The sequence below is a fragment of the Lissotriton helveticus genome, chromosome 12 (genome assembly GCF_964261635.1).
Source record: "Lissotriton helveticus chromosome 12, aLisHel1.1, whole genome shotgun sequence".
Lineage (NCBI taxonomy): Eukaryota > Metazoa > Chordata > Amphibia > Caudata > Salamandridae > Lissotriton > Lissotriton helveticus.
The window spans coordinates 728,924,303-728,945,928 of NC_136073.1; the positions used below are offsets into that span (position 1 = coordinate 728,924,303).

General features: G+C 40.7%; 1 protein-coding gene across 1 annotated transcript in view; it reads right to left on the minus strand.

Annotated features, from left to right (window-relative positions):
- The window catches only part of ITGA10 (integrin subunit alpha 10), a 456,216-nt gene that overhangs the window by 171,270 nt on the left and 263,320 nt on the right, over positions 1–21,626 (minus strand). Inside the window, exon 9 of the mRNA XM_078670796.1 lies at positions 3,767–3,932. Coding sequence (XP_078526922.1) covers positions 3,767–3,932 — 166 coding nt within the window. The remainder of the gene's footprint in view (positions 1–3,766; positions 3,933–21,626) is intronic.

Consider the following 21,626-nt stretch of genomic DNA (forward strand, 5'->3'; position numbering starts at 1 on the left):
TATAATGTTAAAATTAATTAAACATCTACATATAAATTAATATATATACTTACTCCACATTTTGCACAATTAGGGAAAGCGTTGGATATTGTCAGGGTAAAAATTACTATTCCCACTCCAGTGAGTGCAACAGTAGAGAAAGCGTTGGATAGCGTAGGGGTAAAAATTACTATTCCAACTCCAGAGAGTGCAACAGTAGGGAAAGCGCTGGATAGCGTGGGGGTAAACATTATTATTCCCACTCCTGAGAATGCAACAGTAGGGAAAGCGCTGGATAGTGTAGGGGTAAAAATTACTATTCCCACTCCAGTGAGTGCAACAGTAGGGAAAGCGTTGGATAGCGTAGGGGTAAAAATTACTATTCCAACTCCAGAGAGTGCAACAGTAGGGAAAGCGCTGGATAGCGTAGGGGTTAAATTAACACACTTATCAACTAAATCATTTTTTATAAAAAAAATACCATTAATAATTAATTTATAAAAAGATTATTAATAAATACCAATAAATTAAAATTAATATTTACTTAAATAACATTAAATTACATCCCACACTATCCCCCCTTTAACACGCAACACACAACACATATAAAAAACACAATTAATTTAACAATCAATTAATCAATTAATACAAATTAATAAAACATTAATTATAATTATTATAATTATAAATTAACTAATTAATAAATATTAATTACCAATTAATAATTAATCACCAATAATTATAATTAACATTAAATTATTTAACAATAACCATGAATACAAATTATTAATACATTATTATTAATTAATATAATTAACTAATTAATCAAAATTAAATACCAATTAATAATTAAGTAACAATTATTTAATAATAAATACCAATAAATAAAAACAATCTCTTTAATTAATTTAATTTAATTACTTCCCACCATATTCCCCTATAAACCCACAACCCACTAGATATAAAAAAAATCACATCATTAATTTAATTATCAATTAATCACTTACTAAAAAAAAATCAGCAATTCATTCTTAATTAACAATACATTAATTACCAATAACAATAAATACAAATTAATAATACATTACTTATAATTATTATATATTTAACTAATTTATAAAAAGTAATGCCCAATTAATAATTAATTAACAATTAATTAATAATAAATACACATTAATAAAAAGATATTAATTAATTACTTCCCACCCTATTCCCCTATAAACCCACAACCCACTCTGATACTAAAACGCAAAATTTACTTTAACAAAATTAATAATTTCTAAACATTTATTTTAAAATGTATGAAAATAGTATACAAAAATGTTTAACATATATATAAAATACATACTAAAATACATATCACTAAACATTTTTTCGATATTATTGATGATATTTTTGCTTGTGATATTACTTACTTCGATATTATTTACTTCAATATTAAAAAAAACAATATTACTTACCTTGGGGTTGATATTCTGGTCAACGATACTCTTGACTTCGATATTCTGTGCCTACGATATTAATAACTCGATATTAATGTAGGTCGATATTTAAAAATCGATATTTTGACTGCCCACCACATTCCATATCTGTTAATTCCTTCCAGATGTCCCTCGACCATCTATCTCTTATTGGCTGCAGCGATACTCCGTCATGCTCAGCTCAGCTGCATACAATTGTGTCACTTTCTTCTTTCCTTGCCTATTTTGAGCAAGGAAGCTAGTTCACTGTGTGTCAACAGGATGCTGTGAGAGCCAGGCCAGAGCCTCTTGAAGATATGAATCACTGGCTAGGAATTGTCTCACTGCTATTGGATAAGTGTCTTGTAGGATAGCAAAAGGGTGCAGAAGGTCTCCACCATAGAGATCTTCCGTTGCACGCCCCCTGGCTTTTTCCCAGGTTGCTCTAGCCAGAGTTGGTATCAGATTTTAAAGTTCTGGCAGGCACCATGTGGGGAGCGTCGGAACAAAGGCTATCTTCGTGTAGGTTTTTGCACGATCCTCTTCCTGTGGGATCTGGCTCTGTGCATCAAATGGCACTTCGGTAAGTACCTGCTGCTTCGAGAGGGCACATGAGTTTGTCCACTCATCACTAACTGTATTATACACAAACTGAATCTCCTGGTGATCCGTTTGCACCCACTGCAGATGTGCAGGTACTGAGCACCCCGCAAACCCAACACCTGCTTGACTTGGAAGCTGATGCTTATCTAATGTGACCTCGTGTCTGTGTCGCCCCTAATCTACATCAAACAATACAGTGTTTATTGCAGTGAAAAGTCATCTCCACAGACACATGGGGATGGCGCTAAGTAAAGGAGTTTTTTGCAGGACCTCCATCTTTTAATGACTTTTCTGCTCAATGTTGACAGTGGTATGGCTTTCCAGATGGATGCTGGATCCCTAGTCCTGAGTATTCCTCAGTACATTTCCCTCAATCAGCTCGGCTTCAGATTGTAGTTTTAGACCCCTAAATGTTCGAAGGTCCCCAGATTCCGCTCCAGTTCGAGGGCCCGCAGGTCCGGTGGGGGAGGCCCTGTTGTCAGTCTGAGGGGGACCACTGGTGACTTCCCCCTCTTTACTCTTAGTCCTGACTCCCTGCTGAAGAGCCCCAGTCATGCCAGTGTCCGCTGCAGTCCAATCTCTGCGATACTCAAACCAGGATGTATTTCTTAGTAGGTTTTTTTTCTGTTTGGTGTACATCTGTGCAGTACTTTTGAGATATTTGTGTTACAAAATGATGTTGGAAGGCTTAGAAAGTTATGCATGTTTGTGTTTTACGCCAATAACTCCAGTATCACGCCTAATTATCTGTACAAAATTTGGCGGACGATTAGACCATTCCCCTAGTTCCGGATTCAAATTTTGTGCAGATTTTCGAAGTCGGGAGCAAAGTTTTTGTGGCGGATCCAAGAGTAGCATTTCCCATTTTAAGTCCTGCAAGAATTTGTGTTTCAAACACCAAACGAGGCATGGAGATCAAACTTTAATCAGACTTGACCTTTTTGGTTTGGGTTACTCCTGTCGGACAGAGCAGAAAGTGTGTGCATAGCATGGATTTAGGACTGATGTTCATCTAATGTCTGCACTGCTGAAGCCCCCATGGCTCAGGATTTCATGCATCAGATGACATTACAAATGACATCATCATTGACATCACAGACCACATCAACATTGTAATAATTGGGTATATGGCTGAAGGTTTTCCAGGCCCTGCTTTCCATACCGGTCTGTGGGCAGAGGGACTAGCCTTAAGAATTGCACGGGGAGATATGGGGCCACAGCTACTTGAGTAGATGTTCACTGCACATACAAGTTTCTTACATTATTGCTCTGTACCAAGTCATGAGATGCTCCAAGATCCTCATGAGAACTTCAAATATACTCCAGTATAAATGCTTGCAAATAAATTAGTCAGTACCGAGCGATTCTAAGATGCTTTGAGGAGACACTCCATCAACTATCTTTCCATTTGTAAGTAGCATAAACATGCCTGTGTAAATAGGTTTCATTGTTTGTTTGGGATTGGGATATGGTCATTGCTTACAAATGTAGACTGGTCTTCAAAAAGATCTCAGAGATTCCTGGCAACCAATGCATAGGAAAAGTCTAGGCAAAGTCAGTAACATGTCTAGTGATCCCAATTCTTTAATAGTAATTCCAACCCAATGTACCAAGCAGGTGTACTCACCAACACCATAGCTTTGTCAGAGCAGTATTCTTTCTTGCGTAAAGCTAAATAAAGGAACTCTTGAGGACAGTGATAACGAATGATGCTGTTATAGTACCTTCAAGACTAAATATCCTGTCTCCCAAAGCATCCACAATGTCATTCAGGGCAGCTTCATCTGTGACGTTAAAAAAGAACTTCTCATCAGGGTCGCTGGCGATATATTTAATTTCGTTGATGAAAGTATTGGGGTCCTGCTGACGTCGCGTGTAGTGGCCTAGGACCTGAGGATATAGAAAGTTCAGATTAAGAATGAGGATTCTTTGAAATAATTTCACCAGACCACATGATTATAGGAATTTTTTGAAGGTCGTCTCATCCAACAACCTACGCGGAGGGCAAACACATGCAGGTAACAGGATGAAGATCGTTTAAATCCTCATCTGTCTTATTATCTTGGAATACCCAAACCTTCCAACCATTACTTTTCAAGCAGTTAATTGAAGAGACCTTTAAGGCCCACCAGCACTGGGCTTGCTTTAATGAGAAAGCAGGTTACTTGTTTTAACTAACACAAATTAAACTGCCTTCCCTTCCAGAAACCAGCATATTGGCACTCATTACAAAGGCACTGGATTTCTGTATTCATCCTATATCTCACAGAATTGGGAATTCTGAGAAATACAGTAATATTGCATGCCATCGTTTTGCATGTGGTATGGCTCCGGTAGTGTCCAGGAACAAAATGTGCCAGGTCATACTGGTCTGGGACTTGGGATGATATCTGCAGAAATGTGTGAGTTTTAACTGATTGCCAGTAATGCCCCATTCCATAGACAAATACACAAAACCCCTGTAAGAAATTGGGTTATCAGTTGAGTGGTGTAAGTACCAATCTCAAGTAATAATCACAATCCTGATCAGGGTTAACTCTTAAAGTCACTAAATAAACCTGAGCTCAACCTTCTGGTAGCTATGGCACAGAGCAGGCAGGCTTAGCTTAGAAGCAATGTGTATATATGCAGCACTAAAACAGTAATAAGGTTGAAATGCAAAACAAGAAAAAAAACGAATTAGAAAATTACAATAAATCGGTAAAGTAAAATTGAATATACAAAATGAAACCAACATTTCAAAACTCCTTTAAGGGGAACCGGAGATATGAATATTTAAAAATATAAATAATGAGAATGATAATGAGGTGACCGTCCTGCTCTACACAGACACGGTCGCTCCAGACGCTGCCTCCCGCTCTGCCCACCACCCGACCAGGTTATTGCCTCTTCACCTCGCTCTGCCTCGAAACCGCAAGTTACCAGTAGCGATAGATTGCCTGAGAGGCTGCCGAGCATTGCATTATCGTAGCGCTTGTGTTTTGCCTATCTACGCTGTAACTTACATTGTTTAAATTGCTGTGCTGCCTGACTATCTAATTGCTGCCTGATTTTACCGGTGCCACTGCCATCAGAGTAGCGCTATTTACCTCGGTGCCCCATTTGTGCTTTCGATTCTGGCTGAGGCCATTTTGTGCTTGTTGTTGTTGATCTTTGTGCCTTCCCTCTGTGCCTGCCCAGATCTCCGCCCAGCTCCCGCCTCCCAGCTGACCCCCCTCCCACTGACACCATAAGCCCCGCTCCCACGCTGCAGCGCTGTGACCGTCCTGCTCTACACAGACACAGTCGCTCCAGACGCTGCCTCCCGCTCTGCCCACCACCCGACCAGCTTATTGCCTCTTCACCTCGCTCTGCCTCGAAACCGCAAGTTACCAGTAGCGCTAAATTGCCTGAGAGGCTGCTGAGCATTGCATTATCGTAGCGCTTGTGTTTTGCCTATCTACGCTGTAACTTACATTGTTTAAATTGCTGTGCTGCCTGACTATCTAATTGCTGCCTGATTTTACCGGTGCCACTGCCATCAGAGTAGCGCTATTTACCTCGGTGCCCCATTTGTGCTTTCGATTCTGGCTGAGGCCATTTTGTGCTTGTTGTTGTTGATCTCTGTGCCTTCCCTCTGTGCCTGCCCAGATCTCCGCCCAGCTCCCGCCTCCCAGCTGACCATCCCTCGCCCCTCCCCCTCCACTATCCACTTATGACCAATACCTCTGCGTGCAGCGTTCACGCGCAGCGATCGCGCGCCGAAGGTGCGCCAAAGGTAAGCCCGTCTGCGCCCGTCCGCGCCTGGACCGCGCCCAGCGCCAGACCCCCTGGCCTCCGCAAACCACACTCCTCCAGCATAACGTACGACGCCGCCACCCTCCTAGCCCTTAACACCGGACGCACATCACAATGCTACGAAGCTGTCCCAGGACGTACCCACGGTCCCTTCGCCTGCCGCTCATGCAAATTTACCAGCATCAAGACCCATACTACATCCACCAACCCCAAACACAACTCCGACTCTAACCACCTGAAGTGCATCCTGCTTAACACCCGCTCGATCCACAGACACGCCACCGAACTCTGGGATCTACTCGACACTACATCACCAGACGTCGCCTTCCTTACTGAAACATGGATGAACGCATCATCAACACCCGACATCGCCATAGCCATCCCAGACAATTACAAGATCATCCGAAAAGACCGCACCGCCCAAACAGGAGGAGGCATCGCCATCGTCCATAAGAACACCATCAAAATCACGACCAGCTCCGACGTTAACCTTACAACCGCCGAACACCTACACTTTCAGATCCACACCGACCCTAGGACCACACTCAGAGGCACCCTCATCTACAGGCCTCCAGGAACCCGTAAACAATTCAGCGAAGACATCACTGACTTCATCAGTCCACACGCCCTCGCCTCCGAGAACTACATTCTACTAGGAGACCTCAACTTCCACCTAGAAAAGAAAAACGACAACAACACCACCACCCTTCTTGACAACCTGACCAACCTCGGGCTCCAACAACTTGTTGACACCCCTACCCATATAGCCGGACATACGCTCGATCCAATCTTCACCTCCAGCAAACACATCTCCTTCGACCATACCACAGCTCTCCATTGGACGGACCACAGTTGTGTTCACTTCAGCTACAAAACCACCTCGACCCATAACCCCCCTCAACCTATTCCCCGAAGAAAATGGAACAAAATCACCACCGACCAACTCCTCACATCACTCAACCAAAACCCACCCGCCCTCTCATCGGACCCAAACCAAGCTGCCATCAAATTCAAACAATGGATCACCCACAGTGCTGACGAATTAGCACCCTTGAAAAACCATCAAACCAAACAAGACAGCAAAAAGGCCCCCTGGTTCAACGATGACCTTAAGAAATCCAAAAAGCTTTGCCGCACTCTCGAGAAAACATGGAGAAAAAACCCAACCACCGACAACATGAACACTTTCAAAGCAGCCACCCGTAAACATCACCAGATGATTCGATCCACCAAGAAATCAGCATTCAAGAATCAACTCGACAACAACGCCCATAACAGCAAGGAACTATTCAACATCGTCAAAGAATTCACCAACCCCACCGCAGCCTCAAACGACATCACTCCCTCCCAAGACCTCTGCGACTCGCTATCCTCCTTCTTCTACAACAAAATCGCCGACATACATAACAGCTTCGAAAACAGTTCCAACGAACAATCCTCTCCACCCCCCTCAGAACCTAAACTGCCCCCTAACAACCTCAACGCCTGGAATCCAATCACCACTGAAGACACCTTCCACCTAATGAATTCCATCCACTCTGGCTCGCCAACTGACCCATGTCCCCACCACATCTTCAACAAAGCAGACTCCATCATCGCACCCCATCTCCGTGATGTCATCAACTGCTCCTTCACCTCTGCTACCTTCCCAGAAAGCTGGAAACACGCCGAAGTCAACGCCCTCCTGAAGAAACCCACTGCAGACCCTTCTGAACTTAAAAACTACCGCCCCATATCCCTCCTCCCTTTCCCGGCCAAAGTCATCGAGAAAGCCGTCAATAGCCAACTCGCCGCCTTCCTCGAATCCAACAACTCCCTCGATCCCTCTCAGTCCGGCTTCCCAGCCAAACACAGCACCGAAACCGCCCTCATCGCAGCAACAGACGACATCCGAACACTACTGGACAGCGGAGAAACAGTGGCCCTCATTCTACTCGACCTCTCCGCCGCCTTCGACACTGTCTGTCACAGCACCCTCATACAACGCCTCAGCAACATCGGCATAAAAGGAAAAGCCCTGGACTGGATCATCTCGTTCCTAGCTGGGAGAACTCAGAGAGTCCGACTTCCCCCATTCAAATCAGAGGCCACCGAAGTCGTTAGCGGCGTACCACAAGGTTCATCACTCAGTCCCACCCTCTTCAACGTTTACATGAGTCCACTCGCCTCCATCGCGCGTCAACACAACCTTAACATCATTTCCTACGCTGACGACACCCAGCTGATCCTTTCCCTCACCAAAGACCCCAACACCGCCAAAACCAATCTTCACGAAGGCATGAAAGAAGTAGCCGTTTGGATGAAAAACAGCCGCCTTAAACTCAACTCAGACAAAACGGAAGTGCTCATTCTAGGATCATCCCCCTCTGCCTGGGACGACTCATGGTGGCCCTCGGATCTGGGCTCAGCACCCATACCCACAGACCACGCACGTAACCTTGGCTTCATCTTAGACTCCTCACTATCGATGACCAAACAAGTCAACGCCGTCTCATCCTCCTGCTTCAACGTACTTCGCATGCTCAAAAAAATCTTCCATTGGATCCCCACCGAAACAAGAAAGACTGTCACCCACGCACTGGTTACGAGTCGACTAGACTACGGAAACACCCTCTATGCCGGAATCACAGCCAAACTACAGAAAAAACTCCAACGCATCCAAAACGCATCAGCGAGACTCATTCTGGACATCCCTCGCCAAGATCACATTACCGGCCACCTGAAAGACCTCCACTGGCTTCCCGTCAACAAGAGAATAACTTTCCGCCTCCTCACCCACGCACACAAAGCCCTCTACAAAACAGGGCCCGAATGCCTCAACACTCGACTATCCTTCTACACACCCACCCGCCAACTTAGATCAAGGCCTCGCCGCAGTCCCACGTATCCAAAGATCCACCATGGGAGGGAGATCCTTTTCCTACTTGGCGGCCAAGACTTGGAACTCACTCCCCACTCACCTCCGCCTTACACAGAACCACATCTCCTTCAGAAAAGAACTTAAAACCTGGCTTTTCGATAAACAATGTACCCCTCCCCAAGCGCCTTGAGACCCTCTGGGTGAGTAGTGCGCTATACAAATTCTTGAACTTGAACTGGAACTATTGTCAGTGGTCGTGTTAGGAACAGGGCGTAGGTACAATTTGACAATGACCACAATCAAGCATGGGTCAGATACACCAACCAGGTTTGGTCTAAGTGAAAAATGTACCTTCTAACTTAGTCCTTTAAGTCCCAATCCACCAGATAAGTACACTTATAAAACTTCCCAAGACCTCGGGAGAGGTGCTAGAGATTCACTGGGTGTTAGGCAGAGCCAATAGTTAGGGTCCAGTACAGGCCCAGTTGCCACTGATCAGCTGTGCAGTTGCAGAAAAGGCCTCCTGTAGCTTGTAGTTTACCTGTAGTTTGAACAGGAAGGCAAGCCTTATGGCCCTTAGAGTCAACTTTTTCTCCCCGGGTAAAAGAGGGTGAGCAGAGCTAGTCTTCTAGCCTCTTCTCAGGTCTAATAGAGCAAGGTCACTCTTCTTATCTTCCACAGCTCCAGGAGGTTTCTGAAACGGGTGGCTGGAGATGCCACATTTATGCCTGGCACGAAGTAGTCGATGGGAAAGACTCCTGTGGGCACTTTAATCAATGAGGTAATGGTCCCCAGCTAACTCTACCAACTTTGAACATTTTAAGATGGCCAAAGTTTTCAGCCACACTCAACTTTGGCTCTAAAGATTGGGGAGTGGGGCGGAAAGTGTACTATGGTAGTCCTGGTGCCCTCCCAAATCTAATACTAAAGCCCATTTTGCGGCACATCCTGTACCCACAACAATTTCAGAGACAGAAGTGTGGTAGAACAAAAGCTGGGGTTTCAGCAACCAGACAGTGGATTGGCACAAATTGTTTTGGTATTCAGTTTCCTTCCTTTGAAGTGCATCTCCAGGATTATATAAACAACTCCAGCAGACCTGTCAAGCATGATGTGGCATTCAAGATGGATTTGACACTTCAATGTCAAAAAGAGGCACTGTGATTGGGGCCTGCATGACTGGGAAGACAAAAGAAGAAAGGCCTGCCCAAGTGCCAGCTAACATGTGCTTGTAACAGGGGAGTCCACTCTCAAGTGCACCCCAAATATCATATGAAAATCCCCAGCAAACCTGTCACTCAGGATGTGACTTTCAAGCAGGACATGGCACTTTAAAGTCAAAAAGGATCCTCACAGCCCTACACTGCATATTCTGTCACATTCATATGGGTCATCTCTGCCCATTCAGGTCAAGCTATTGTTGGCTACTGGGGTCAAGTTCACACCTCATTCATGCCTTTTCAAATGATAATTACTTTGAGTCGACCGGGCGGAAAAGCTGTTAATATGGTGGCGGTGTCTGGTAGACACCGCCGTCCATATTAAGATGCATGTGGGGTTTTCCCTTTCCGTGGCGGCATTGAAAGGCATGCGGACAACATTGGAGGCCTGTAGCGGGTCCCAAGGTATGCTGGGGGTTGGGTGGGGGCACATGGGTGCACCGCCCGCCGCAATATTAAAACTGTGGGATGCGCCCGCCAGTGTGGCGGGCGCATCCTAATTGTGGTTGTGAGACCACCGAATGCATTTTTTTCTGGTCTCATTTCCGCGGGGTATGGCGGGCGGGCGGACAAAGTCCGCCTGCGATGCTAATGACCCTCTTAGTGTTTTATATAACCATACAGCATTTCTATGTTTTTTATATTTCTCACATTGCTGAAGCTTAACTTTACAAATTATGGATCTGCTTTTATTGACGCTTAAAAGCAACCTGTTGATTTCGAGCATTACCAGGAAAACACTGGAAAGCACTGCAGAAGTAAATGTACATGTTTCACATAGCACTGAACTCTTTAACTGAGTTGAAAACGCTATCAGTTAAGGACCGAGGTAGTCTTATATTCACACACCCTAGAGCAGCACCTCTAAGGGCCAAAAGGACCACAAACGAGTCAGTTATATATATTTGACTGACAAGTGACCATATGTTGTTACCCTTTCTACATATGCCAGCAGAATACTTCTAAACATGTATGTTAAGTGTGTATTGAAGTATCCACTGTTGTCTTGAGTGCCAGAATGCAGAACCAACCTGTTCCACATGAACATCTAATGAAGATTTTAAACTTTGGAACAGATGTGTACTAACCTATTTTGCGGTAGCAAACACTGTGATTTGCAACATAGGTGGTTCACGAAAGCAAATAGATTGTCCCAATGTAATAATCTCATTTTAAGAAAGGATCAACTTTTACCGACTCTCAAAATGGGATTTTGAATGGATACAGATTTGCAAATTTGAAGGGGCATGTTGATGGGCCGTCCCTTTCCAAATTGTGAATAGTATGAGATGTATCAATGTTTTTCAACTACAGTTCAGTCACAAAATAGGGACAAGTTATTCCAAGTTAGGATGGTAACACATTCACAACATGCAAGGGGTTGCCTTTGGACCCATTCCTTTTTGTGAAAGTAAAAAAATAAGTTTTGGGGGGGAGTAGGCTGTGGTTCAGGGGACTTTAAAAACACTCTCCTATAAGGAAACCGGTCTTTCTTAAAACAAAATATATGTTTTTACTTCGAAGTGATCACAAATATGGAGATCTGCTATGCCCACCAGGCTACAATTTGCTACCCACCCCATTAAGATTCATGGGGTCGTTTAGTTTGTAACACAATCCAATTCTGAATTGTATGAATTAACCTATTAGTAAAACGGCCTGTTTGTAAAATGTCTTACTGATTGCAATTTGCCAACAGTTTATGTGACCAGTGCTTAGTCCATCTAGCCCTATATTCTTTAATCAAATAATAAACTTGATCTTCCTGGAGCTCTGGAGCTGGTCCCCCTCCAGAGTGCGTATTGGCTGATATTGGCAGGAAAAGGTTGAGAGGGTTTGGGCACTGAACTTTGGACAATGTGACACTCAAGAGGGGCACAATCAGGGCTGTTTGACTCCACCACTGATTCAATAATTCAGTGTGAGGTGTGAGGGCCCTCTTCCCACGACTGATCTAGAGAAACAAGATGGTGCCTGTCACATCGATGGTCAGGCCAAAAGTCCATTACTTTTAGAGTGCATCCACGGAATGGTGTGGAAGTTCTTATGTGATTATTATAATAGTACAGTGTTGGAAACTAGATTTTTGGTTGATGGGGGTGAAATCCTACTGAAGCAGCAACCACAATCTCTGTCAGGGTGAAACACAAGAAAACCCCAAATTGTCCTGTGCTTAACCCTCTGGTAGCTTGGCACAAAAGCTGTCAGGTGTAACTTTGAGGTAATGTGTAAAGTATTTATGCAGCACTTCAAATAAAGTAATAACGTAAAAACACAATGCACAAAAAGTCCTACACCAGTTTAGAACAATAGAGCAAAATGTAATAAAATATTTGACACCAAAATGACAAAAATCCAATCAGTAGAACCAGAGGTATACAATTTCAAAGGTATCAGGTCATTATAGTGCCTCAAAGCACAAAGTGCCATTTATGGCAATCTGGTTGTGCGAGATCGGATCAAAGTCACAAGTTCAGACCGACCACAATGGAGAGCGGGATGAATACAGGGACCAGGTTAGTCCTGCTGGTAGAGTCACCCGCAAAAGGCCAGCTTGAAGAGTTCCGTTCATGTTGGAAGGGGCCATGAGGAGCAGGAAGAGCATCGTGTATGGTCGTTGATGTAGCGCAAAGAGCAGGTTGGGTGTGGCTGATTGTTGTTCCTGTAGCACAAAGATCCTGGTGGGTGCTGGCGATTCCTGTTGGCAGTCACAGCAGGCTATTGCAGCTGTAGAGTGAAGTGCAGATCTCACATTGCTGGGAATTGCTGGCAGCCCCTCTGGTGTAAAGTTTCAGGCTCACCGGAGCTTTGCATTCACAGGCTGCAATGTCTTGGTATAAACAGGCCCATTTTTGGTTGCTAAGAGGCCAAACTTCCAGGATATTTTCTTTTCTTAGGAGAGGTGGCCAACCAATGCCACACCAAGGGCCCAGGACCTAAGGGGCACCTCTTGGGGGTCAGAAACTCACTCAGCAGAGTCTAGCAGGGCTTAGGTATGTCCAGTTGCAGGTCTTTTGCAGGTCCAGGCAGTAGATCAGCTGAGCAGTTGCAGGGAGCCTTATGAGCTTATTATTTCACTGTAGTTCAGAACAGGAGGACAGTCAACTGCCCCTTGGAGTCAATTCAGCCTGGTATGAAGTGTGCAGGTCCAGTCTTCCTTCTCAGCAAGCAGGGCAGCAGGCAGCAGGGCAGCAGTTTAGCAGTCCTTCTGGCAGCAGAACGGCACAGCAGTCTTTCTTCTGTAGTATCCACAGGTCCAGAAGTGTACTGAAGAGTTAGATCTGACAGTCCATTATCAATAAACTTTAGTGAAGCGGGTAGTAAACATATGTCACTCCCTGACCTGATGCACAGCTGTTCTGCGTTTAACTACTGTTCTAAAATAACATACAGATTACTACTGTTATTTCTTGTAAGTTTTTCTTGGTTTTATTCACCATGTTACTTTTCTGAGTATTCAGTGTTTTTTCTTATCGTCATCAAGTTCATATATGTACAATGAAACTTTATACAGTTAATCTTTGGTGTGATTAGACTCACACTTTAACACAGCCCATAAATATTTATATGTTATACCGACGATTGGAGTTTAGCTGGCCCGATGCATTTCGGGACCCTGTCCCTTCTTCGGGGGCCTTCCTGTAAAGAAAATTCATATGTATCACATTTTTTTAATATAAGTTTGATTACATTTGTTTGCGTGCTCAAAGGACACTTTAAAGATTCAAATCTACCACCAATCCACTATATAACTGGTTCAAATGTTCTGCTCGTGTAACGTTATTTGGCTTTTTTGCACTAACATTTCATCTCAACGATACAATATGATAACTCTGCTGTATGCCTATATAGTTTGTTTGCTGTATTATTGCTGAACAGGGTGTTTAATATACAATGTAGTTACCACATTTCAATGAATACTACATAAGAATCCTAGTTGTAACATGATCATGTGCCAACAAATCATTTTTAAGCAATGTCGGGCTTAGTGCAATGTACTTAATGCGCTAAAACACAGTCAACGTTGACTATAGGGTGCTATTTCCTGTCATATTTCTCCGTTTAAACGTAGAACAATAGGATCAATGCTCAGATATTACGAGTAGCTATTTGTCTTAACAAGTGATACGTTTTTTGAGCCTGAACAAATCATGACACAGCATTTCATACTTAACATACTAAAAAATGATGTAGGTGCGATGTAAAATGCTTACTTCTTTTATGTTTCTCTTCCATAAGTTTAAATCCATTAGCTAGAACCTTAATCAAAATGGAACAAAATCCCTTTACCTTCTCGTTCGGTGCTTACTTCTAGTTCTGTGGTTCTCTGTTCTAAACTATCGACCTGGCGTGATCTGTGAAGTAAATGCATGAATTCTATTATACCGCTAATATCTAGGTGCAAGAGGCAAAGATAAGGGTCTTCCTGTTTTTTTACCTTGAGATGACGATCACCTTTCTGCCAGTTTTTCAAAATTATGGGGCGGGTCTCTGTTCTCGGTAGTTCTTAGTTTGCAGGTTAAATCTGTATGGGTAACATAAAAACGGGTCTCAACTCTATTCAGTTTATAATTGTGCTATCACTGCTATTGCGTTTTATTCTGCCGATTTACCGCCGAGAAAACTCACCGGTTTAACTTGCTTCATTGGGTTCTAACGTCTCATGGAACATGTGATCAAGCCACATCATTGTTTGAATAAAATCTAACATTATTAAATTTCCCATAAGCTATTCCACAGATACCAGTAATCACCCCATTACAACTTTAATTAAATCTATTCACTCTCTTGAAGATTAGAGTATACATTTCACATGATATAGATAGTCGTAGAAAGTCAGCACTAGACGGTCAATCTCATTCTAGGTGAAAGATAGAAATTTAACAGCAGGTTTCATTCAGATATTTGCCTTAACAAAAATAGGTATTACGATAAATTAGATTTTCGCCGGTTAGGTTTTCAGTTTCACCCTTTATTTGTAATGCATCCTATATTTGACATATTAAAAGATCAGTGGGTTTCGTAAGCTACGTATTAGACAGAAGGAATCGACAATATATCATAGGGTTGTATAAGGCTAGACACCACTCCAAGATGGCGCCCCGAAACATATAGGAACTGACGTCACTCTGCGTTAGATAAGTAACGACTACGAGCCGCACGAGATTAGAGACGAACAGATTGAGCAAGACACAGAGACGTTATAACCCAATGAAGCAAGTTAAACCGGTGAGTTTTCTCGGCGGTAAATCGGCAGAATAAAACGCAATAGCAGTGATAGCACAATTATAAACTGAATAGAGTTGAGACCCGTTTTTATGTTACCCGTACAGATTTAACCTGCAAACTAAGAACTACCGAGAACAGAGACCCGCCCCATAATTTTGAAAAACTGGCAGAAAGGTGATCGTCATCTCAAGGTAAAAAAACAGGAAAACCCTTATCTTTGCCTCTTGCACCTAGATATTAGCGGTATAATAGAATTCATGCATTTACTTCACAGATCACGCCAGGTCGAGAGTTTAGAACAGAGAACCACAGAACTAGAAGTAAGCACCGAACGAGAAGGTAAAGGGATTTTGTTCCATTTTGATTAAGGTTCTAGCTAATGGATTTAAACTTATGGAAGAGAAACATAAAAGAAGTAAGCATTTTACATCGCACCTACATCATGTTTTAGTATGTTAAGTATGAAATGCTGTGTCATGATTTGTTCAGGCTCAAAAAACGTATCACTTGTTAAGACAAATAGCTACTCGTAATATCTGAGCATTGATCCTATTGTTCTGCGTTTAAACGGAGAAGTATGACAGGAAATAGCACCCTATAGTCAACGTTGACTGTGTTTTAGCGCATTAAGTACATTGCACTAAGCCTGACATTGCTTAAAAATGATTTGTTAGCACATGATCATGTTACAACTAGGATTCTTATGTAGTATTCATTGAAATGTGGTAACTACATTGTATATTAAACACCCTGTTCAGCAATAATACAGCAAACAAACTATATAGGCATGCAGCAGAGTTATCATATTGTATCGTTGAGATGAAATGTTAGTGCAAAAAAGCCAAATAACGTTACACGAGCAGAACATTTGAACCAGTTATATAGTGGATTGGTGGTAGATTTGAATCTTTAAAGTGTCCTTTGAGCACGCAAACAAATGTAATCAAACTTATATTAAAAAAATGTGATACATATGAATTTTCTTTACAGGAAGGCCCCCGAAGAAGGAACAGGGTCCCGAAATGCATCGGGCCAGCTAAACTCCAATCGTCGGTATAACATATAAATATTTATGGGCTGTGTTAAAGTGTGAGTCTAATCACACCAAAGATTAACTGTATAAGGTTTCATTGTACATATATGAACTTGATGACAATAAGAAAAAACACTGAATACTCAGAAAAGTAACATGGTGAATAAAACCAAGAAAAACTTACAAGAAATAACAGTAGTAATCTGTATGTTATTTTAGAACAGTAGTTAAACGCAGAACAGCTGTGCATCAGGTCAGGGAGTGACATATGTTTACTACCCGCTTCACTAAAGTTTATTGTACATAGGGGATAGGCAGCCCCATGACACCTGATAGCACGCAATAGGAAGAAAAAATATAGACAAACAGCAATCAAATTAGATATCCATCAGAATAACAAGGTGTGCCAAGGGCCAATCCAACTTCTAAATTAAGTCCATTATCAATACCTGGTGTCCAATTTTAATTAGGAGAAGGATCTGGAGGTATCCACCCCAGAAATGTCTGGAATTTCTCTGCCTCTCTGCCCTGGCCCCAGCGTGTCTGGGGTAACAAAAGACTAGTGTCAAACCAGAGTGTGCCCAGAAAGAGCCTTTGTGATGCGTAAGTGTGTTAGGTGACTGCTCCTCCCTTTTAACAATTCAGAGATGGCCCAGCCTGCCAACACCTATTTCTTCTTTGTCTCACTGTCTCAGACAAATATACAAAGACCAACTGCCAGCTAGACCATGTCACGTGACCCAGGATACAGGCTGCCTGCACCTAATGGTTAAATCGAGAAAATGTGAACTTTCTGAAAAGTGGCATTTGCAGATTTGACTTTACCATTAGAGAGGGTTTTAAATTGCAATTCCTCAGACACCATACTCAACATTCCCATCTGCTTCCAATTGAATGTTATTACTTATTAAATGTAATAAGGTAACCCATTGTTATCCTATGGGAAAGGTAGCCTTGCAGTAGTGAAAAACACATTTAAGAATGCTTCTACTATCAGTACATGTAAATGTTAAATGTGCAAGTCCAACCCTTTACATACAGTGTGCCCTGCCCTATTGGCTGTTTAGGGCCTTATAGGTATTAAGTAGGAAGGTTTAGGCCTTCAAAAAGTTTATTTTGGTCGGTGAAATGGCAGTTTAAAACTGCACACACTGCCTGCAGAGGTAGGCATGAGACTTGTTTACAAGGTTACTTAAATCGGTGGCACAATAAGTGGTAGAGACCCACTAGTAACATTTAATTTTCAGTGCCTGGATATGGGTAAAGCACTGTACTAGGGACCTAAAAGTAAATAAATATGCCAATTAGTTGTAAGCCAATTCTAGCATGTTTTAAGGAGAGAGCACGATCACTTAAGCACTGGTTAGCAGTAGTAAAGTGTGAAGAGTCCTAAAAGCCAACAAAAGTGGGTTCAGAAAACAGGAGGGTGAAGGAAAAAAGTTTAGGAGTGACTCTGCAGATAGGAGCACGTCCAACCTTCATTATTAAGAGTGTGCAGAATATTGATCTGCTCTCAAATTCACATGCGTATGCTGATATGATACTAGTGCATTTAAAAAGATTTTGTTAGGACCCGTTAAAGATTAGGAAAATGTTGCTCATGCTAGCTAGGCCTTACCTAGGCTTCAATGTCATCCTGTTCAAACTCGATGTCGCTCTGTTTATTACTGCAGCACGTAGTCAAGCAAATCGTGCATTTATTTCTGACTGACACTGCTATCAAAGAAGACACTCTAGCATGGGCTCAGAATTTCTTCAAGGCCCTTCCACTTGAATGTGGTATTGCATTAATTCATAACAGTTCACTAGTTTGTTCTGATATCTCAGGATGACATTAGATCAGAGGGGATGAATCAGTATCCATGTGGTGGATAGTGCTCAGGTGGTGAGCCTGTATGATGCTCTTTAATCCAATGTTCTGATTTGCTGGAATTTTAAGTTTTCAACCTGCCCTGGAACTCACTTATTGAGTCAGTCATTTTTTGATTGACTGCATTTTTGTTATGCTGATTTGGGTATAAAGCAGGAATATCGACGGGATAATATCGACTAGCATAAATATCGAGGTAAGAATATCGAATTTAAAAAATATCGTTGAAGTAAATATCGTTGTTGTAAATATCGATTTTGTATAATGACAAAAATATCGTCAAAATAAAATATCGTTGTATAGAATATCGTTTAGAGAAATATCGTTGAATATAATATCGACAAAATAATTGAATGTGTTATATAAGTGTAGAAAAATTTGTTTTATGTTTAAATATTATTATTAAATGTCTATTTTTATTATTATTATAGGGATCAAAATGTACAAAAAAAATTTATGTTTGTAAATATTTTAGGAGCGGGTTATTGGTATTATAGGGGATAAGGGTGGGTAGTAATTTAAAAAAGTAGTGTAAATAATATGTATAGAATGGTAAAAAATTAGAAAATTTTAATTTATTTTTTATTTTGAATGGCGAAATTTGAAATTTAATTTAAATAACAGAATTATTTATTTAATGGGTTTTTAAAAAGATTTAGTAGCAGGTTGTTGGTGATATAGGGGATAAGGGTGGGTAGTATATTAAAATATGTTTCATAAAATTTAAATTTAATTTAAAAAATTATAAATTGAAATACGAAAAAATATTATATATAATTGAAATTGAATGTATTATATAATAATTTTGTAATTAAGTGTGGGTTTTATTTATATAGTGTTTAATAAAAAATTAAATTGCTATAAAAAATACGAAATTAGAAATTTCAATATTTAAATTTGAAATTTGAAATTAGATTGATTTTTAAATTATATTAAAATAAGTCAAGTGTGTAATATTTTATGTTTGTGTATTTGTTATAATATATGCTAAGACTGATTCGAAAAACACAAAAACAAAGTTTGGGTTAAAAATTATAAAATTGTGAAAATTATGTAAAAATTTATAAAAAATTCGAAATTTGAAATTTCAATATTTAAATTTGAAATTTGAAATTTGAAATTAATCCGATAAGAGTGTATGATAGTGTTTGGTAATGTTTATATTGGTATACAACCTTTACAACGCAACTTTTACAACGCACTACCATTACAACCAAACTTTTACAATGCAAAAACCATTACAATGCATGTATTTACAAGGCATGTTTTTACAACGTAGGTACCTTTACAATGCATATCATTACAACGTAAGTATTGGTAAGTATATAATTATATTTAAAATGTAATATGTTTGGGGTTTTTTAAGGGATATTTTTAGGGTTCAGGGTCAGTTTTGGCTTTTAGGGTAAAGGGGTATTTTTAGGGTTCAGGGTCAGTTTTGTGTTTTTGGGAAAAGGGGTATTTTTAGGGTTCGGGGTCCGTTTTCAGTTTTTGGGTATAGGGGTATTTTTAGGGTTCAGGGTAAGTTTTCAGTTTTTGGGTAAAGGGGTATTTTTAGGGTTCATGGTCAGTTTTCAGTTTTTGGGTAAAGGGGTATTTTTAGGGTTCAGGGTCAGTTTTCAGTTTTTGGGTAAAGGGGTATTTTTAGGGTTCAGGATCAGTTTTACGTTTTTGGGTAAAGGGGTATTTTTAGGGTTCAGGGTCAGTTTTCAGTTTTTGGGTAAAGGGGTATTTTTAGGGTTCAGGGTCAGTTTTCAGTTTTTGGGTAAAGGGGTATTTTTAGGGTTCAGGGTCAGTTTTCAGTTTTTGGGTAGAGGGGTATTTTTGGGGGTTCAGGGTCAGTTTTCTGTTTTTGGGTAAAGGGGTATTTTTAGGGTTCAGGGTCAGTTTTCAGTTTTTTGTTAAAGGGGAATTTTTAGGGTTCAGGGTCAGTTTTCAGTTTTTGGGTAAAGGGGTATTTTTAGGGTTCAGGGTCAGTTTTTACTTTTTGGGTAAAGGGGTATTTTAAGGGGTCAGGGTCAGTTTTTAGTTTTTGGGTAAAGGTGTATTTTTAGGGTTATATATTAATTAAATAAATTAAATGAAATTAAATTAAATTAAATTAAATTTAATTAAAATCTATTCATTTTAATTAATTTATATTAAAAAAAATATTATATATTTACTAATACTTACGTTGTAATGGTATGCGTTGTAAAGGTACCTGTGTTGTAAAAACATGCGTTGTAAATACATGCGTTGTAATGGTTTTTGCGTTGTAAAGATTTCGTTGTAAAGGTATGCGTTGTAAAAGTATGCGTTGTAACGTCATACATACTTTATATTACTAATGTATTTTTTCTTATTATATATAAATAAATAATACATATTGTATATACATATATGTTAGAAAAGCTTTTTTTGAATTTAAATAACTATGAAAAAGTGAATAACAGAAAGGTAATGTGTATATAAGGTTATAAAGAAAATGACGATTTTTTTTTATATTAATATAAGTAGAAAGGTAGTCGATATTAGTGTTGTCGATATTAGTGTAGAAGGTAATGTTATTTTAAATATTGTCGATAATGTAGTAGTCGATATAATTGTTAACGATATTAGAGTAGTCGATAAAAAAATATCGATATTTGTGTAAATCCCTGTTTAAGTATATGGTTACGATATTTTTGTAGACGATGTATTTGTGGCGATATTTTTGTAGGTCGATGTTTTAGTAATCGATATTTCATCATGGAACCCTGATTTGTACCTAATGTTGTGACACACTGCCTCATGAAATTGAGGTTTACCACCATTCTGCGATCCACCCATCCATGGGTGTGCTATTGAGGTGTCTATTAGCGTGTAAGATTTTAGGAGTACACCAATCCCACAAGAGCAATGTCGACCCTCCTTAGTCGCAAATGGGAAGGGCTTACGCATTCCCTTGTGCAGTACAGAAGTCCTGCACGGGCAAGAGGACCATTTTTGATTTATCTTGATTCCTGGCATGTGTGGTGTTGGAAGGAGTATGCAGGTGTTGCACCTGGCCCAACTGGTTTATTTTACCTCTCCACACATGTCTAAAGCCATAATATGAATAAAGCTACACATGAATAAAGCCATAATATGTCTCTCCTGAATTTTGTTCTAATTTGTACAGTGTGATATGGAATCCTGTCCTGCCATCATACTTGGTGAGAAGCATGTGGCCTGGTGGCTAGAGCTGCCTACTTTGGCAGTATTGGGAATCAGGTTGGAATCCAGGGTTTAGCTCAACATCTTGTACTTCTAGTCATATCACTTGATCTTCCATTGGTAAAACAAACTCATGGGTGTTACAAGGGTTTTTTGTAGTGAATTCCGGCATGGACTGTGAGTTTCATCATTCATGCCCTTGAGTTGTACATATGTAGCGGTGTTGTATTTGCCCACTTCATCCCTGATGTGTGAGGGTTGGACGGAACATATTAGTCTTATTCTGGATGAGATGGTGAAATTGATGGCTCGTCCTTATCTGACTAGGGACCCTATCCTGAGGTATGCGGTATGGTAATTAATCAGATTTGTTTGTGGAATTACCACCTTGCTCAGTTTCAAGTTTTACCGACTGTGG